The 4,016-nt window shown below is 33.1% G+C and overlaps 1 protein-coding gene across 1 annotated transcript; it reads right to left on the bottom strand.

The window, feature by feature from the left end:
* Positions 1-866: 866 nt before the first annotated feature.
* LOC143543738 (two-component response regulator ARR17-like) lies at positions 867-3,748 on the bottom strand. Its single transcript, XM_077035994.1, has 5 exons — positions 3,326-3,748; positions 1,543-1,613; positions 1,340-1,417; positions 1,176-1,246; positions 867-1,080 (listed from the first exon to the last, which is right to left on the bottom strand). Exons 1-5 carry the CDS (start codon positions 3,453-3,455, stop codon positions 957-959), a joined length of 474 nt encoding a protein of 157 aa, XP_076892109.1. The 5' UTR covers positions 3,456-3,748; the 3' UTR covers positions 867-956.
* Between the last annotated feature and the right edge of the window lie 268 nt (positions 3,749-4,016).

Genomic DNA, 4,016 nt, shown 5'->3' with positions numbered 1-4,016 from the left:
CGTAAGGAAAGTGGCATCTACTCAAGAATGCATAACAAGATGCCAGATTTTTCAACTCCGGGAGAAGATGGGTTATTTGAAGAGCAATGCAAACTTGAGAATTCAAAACCGCGTTATGCTTCAGTGTACACATCTGAAACCAAAACGGGCTCTCCTTTCAGCCCGTTTGATTCTGATTTCAACCCGAAGTTTCATGCTGATGAGAAATCATCAGAACATGATGCCTTCAGTGGCAATCTTTTCTCAGACAAAAGCATTAATGTCAAAAGTGGAAGGCGTGAATCATCTGATAGTTTTTTAAAGGAAGAAAAAGAGTGTGCTAGCACCGGAGAGACTAAATCAGTAACTGTACCAGCTATCAGTAGCTCACTTCATCAAAGAAATAACTCATCTTCAGAAAACATGGGGCCCACCAACACCTTAGAGTCTGAAAACAACCAAGGTTATTCTGAGGAGTCAAACGTTAAAACTCCAGAAATGACCCCGGGTCCAAATGCAGCACTCTCTCCTTTACGTTCAGAAGGCGGATCTTCCTCTGTAGAGATGCCTCAGAAGGTGGGAGAATATGATGCCTCAAAAGGGTAAGTCAGTAATTTCAAATTTTATGACAATTGGTTTTAAAAATGTTTTAATATGGTTATATGCTGATGTTTCCAGATGTGCAAAGAGTACAAAAACAGCTCTCATGAGCCAAAAAGAGCTAAACTGTGAAGGACAAGATAGATCTTGCCAAGTGATGATGCTTGGAAGGTTTGTTCTTCAACTTACGTGATCAGCACTTATGAAACAGGTATATCACTTCACACGCAATTTAAACCAAACAAAACTTTTCTTGAAATAGAGTTCATAAATTGCAATCTATCAGATGTTCCAATTACATACTGCTAGAAACTGATTAAAATAAATAAAGCAATAGGTGTGTTCATAACACACATTAGCATCCTGATCAAGATCACTTATCTCCCCATGCAAAGCCTTCCCTTCATTGGCTGTGCAAACTCCATTTGACACCTCAGCTTCTTAACATCAGACTGTTTGAGCGGTTTCAGGATGAACTCTTGAGCTCCCTCTTTCAAACACCTAAACACCAACATAGTTCAAAAGAGAAGCATTAATGAGATCATTATTAAATACTTATTTCATAAAACTACATTTGTTTTTCGACGAGTGATTACTTTTCAATTCGAGTGGGGACATTCTCAGACGAGACAACAATCACAGGGATCTCCTTAATGTCACTTGATTCCTGTTGCAAATGAGTTGGGATTAAAATATTAGACAACATAGTATGTTGTGATTTTAACTTTTAAGTAAATGAGACCACATTGCATCACATTACCTTAACCTTTTTGAGTAGCTCATATCCTGTCATTCCCGGCATACAGTAATCCGTGACAACTAAGTTAATCTTCGGGACCTGCTTTCACCAAAATAAAACATAAATTTCAGTTAACAAGTTGTGAAAAAATCATAGTTATCCGTGGGGCCCGTGAGTTTTCCCTTATGCATTCTCATGGTAAAATAACAAAACATATAACTTACTTGGTTGGCATTTTTGTCTTTCCCTTGACCTAAAAGCTCCAACGCCTTTTGCCCGTTTTCAGCTGTAGTCACTGTCACAAACACAAAATGTTTTCACAATGTTCAAGTGTGTGCACTTGTTAGTATAACACAGTAGAGGTGGCAATACACAGATGATCGATTGCAGACAACTTTAAACATTAGAATTGTACTAGAATTAAATTTAAAAGTATAGTAATACATCGTCATTTGAACTAGATTGGTATAGCAGCAGGCAAAACGACCGGGTCAGGTCAAATAATGATCATTATGATCATAACAGGTTCGATTGCAAAACGAGTCGTGTTTAAATGGTTTCTTCTAGAAGGAAAAAAAAAGAAGGCCAAAGCGAATAGTCAACTTTATATTAAAAATCCACATAGATCCGGATCTAATCTAAGGCTATGGGTCACAATTGCCACACATAATTGGGCATTTTGTGATTGTGATGGGCTTGACATATTTTTGATTTTCCACTTGACAATAAAAGATTGCAAAGATACAATAATTGCATCCCAAAAATAGTTCTTTTTATTTAATTATGTTCAAATAGTTAAAAGGAACTATATAGTTATGGCAAGGATAAAAACACGTGGTTAGGCCTATGTGGGTCGTTGATAATAGATAAAGTGTCATTCCAAAATAATAATAAAAGCAAACGATTACTAAGTCTAGTTATTTTATTAAGACACGTCTATTAGTTTACCAAATAACATATAAATATTAGTTGATGTACCAATTTCAAGTGAAAAGCATCTTTATCTTTTGCTTTAACTTTAATACATATACATATAGCGTTGTCTACATCACGTTTTTACTCTCTTCTAACAAAACATTATTTACTTCTTGCGGTTTTCTATTTAAAGTGATTAATTTATTTGATGTATGAAATCGGCATGTTAACACAAAAAGAACGTGAGAAACATGAGGTGAGTGTATCATATATGGGCCTAATAATGCGGTTGCATGAGAGGTACATGTGAAGGAACGTTTTATGGGGTGGGACGATCAGAAGTTGGGTGATGATCCAATAAACAGCTACTCCCTGTCCATTTCTCACTTTTATATTTATCTTTTAAATCCAATAAAAAGCTAATCAATTTTATAATATTTTGTATTTAATGCAATTAATTTATTTTTAATTTACTTTTAAAATGAAAAATGAATAATAAAAAATAAAGTCTATCTCAATAGACCAAATAAGTAGAAAGAAAAACAGTTTATGTAATTAGTACACATAAAATATATATCTAGAAATTTAAATTAGTAAAATGTTTATATATGCCCCATCTCTTATGATGTGGTGATAAAAGTGTTGGTGTAACCTAACAAAAACCTGTGTTCGAGCCTTAAAAGAGGCAAAAGATGGAGATTAAAAAAATTAGCTGTTAAAAATTGTTTATATAATAAATGACTATGCAATTCTACATATAAAATCAATTTTATATTAAAAGACCAAAGTTGGTGGTAAAATTAAGGATGTATTTATGACGGTTGAAATACTATTTTTATAATATTTAAATATTCTTAATTTTCGACTAAAAACCGAATAAAAAATGCAGTCTTCCACTTTGTAAATCCACATCCCAGTAACAGAACATGTAAACTATAGTTTTTTAAGTACACAAACAGACCAAATGCAATGTAACGTGTAATTTTAGTATATACAATTTAAAAACAAAAAAAACATTATTTAAATGCACAAGACTTGGATCTGATCCCATGTACATATTAAAAAATTAAACAAGCAATTAAAAAACAATACCTTTACATGCAGAGTTGGTAAAAAGCTTCTCCATGATTTTACGATCAATCAAACTATCATCCACAACCAACACATGTGGCTTCTCTTCTTCCTCTTTCAAACCCACCGTTTTTGATGATAATGAAGCCATGACACAAACACAAACAAAACAAAATCTAGGAAGAAACACAAACACACAACCACTGTGTGTTTAATGATCTTCAACTGAAACACAAACAAGATACGGCAAGTAAAGGACAGAGATATGTGGGGTATATATAGAACATGTGACAAAAGAGGAAGAGAAGAGAAAGAGTGTGAAATGGATAGGAATTGAGGAAAAGTGTAAAAATAGGGGGTGATGAAATCAGGGGACAGATATTTCGTGATCTTTTTGGGTCATTGGGATACGATTTGCAGGAGAACCTACACTACACAGTCAAGAAAGTAAGACAAGGGGCTGGTGTTTGGTATTGGTTTATTATTTAATTATTAAAAGTTTTAAACTACCTCCATATTTGTTGTTTTACAACTAAAAGCTCACATAAATGAAGGTAAAGTATTTGATTTTTTTCATAAATAACTATATCCACAAAATATTTGTTTGTTTGTTAGTCATTAAATTATTAATTAATAGTATTTTTAGTTTGAGTACTAATATAGTTTATTATTATTATTATTATTATTATTTAATTCGGTTACGCTTCTCTTT

The sequence above is a fragment of the Bidens hawaiensis genome, unplaced genomic scaffold, assembly GCF_021521415.1.
Source record: "Bidens hawaiensis isolate Kalapana, Puna unplaced genomic scaffold, B.hawaiensis_p1.1 tig00013292_1, whole genome shotgun sequence".
Classification (NCBI taxonomy): Eukaryota; Viridiplantae; Streptophyta; class Magnoliopsida; order Asterales; family Asteraceae; genus Bidens; species Bidens hawaiensis.
This window is presented reverse-complemented; position numbering and strand designations above follow the sequence as displayed.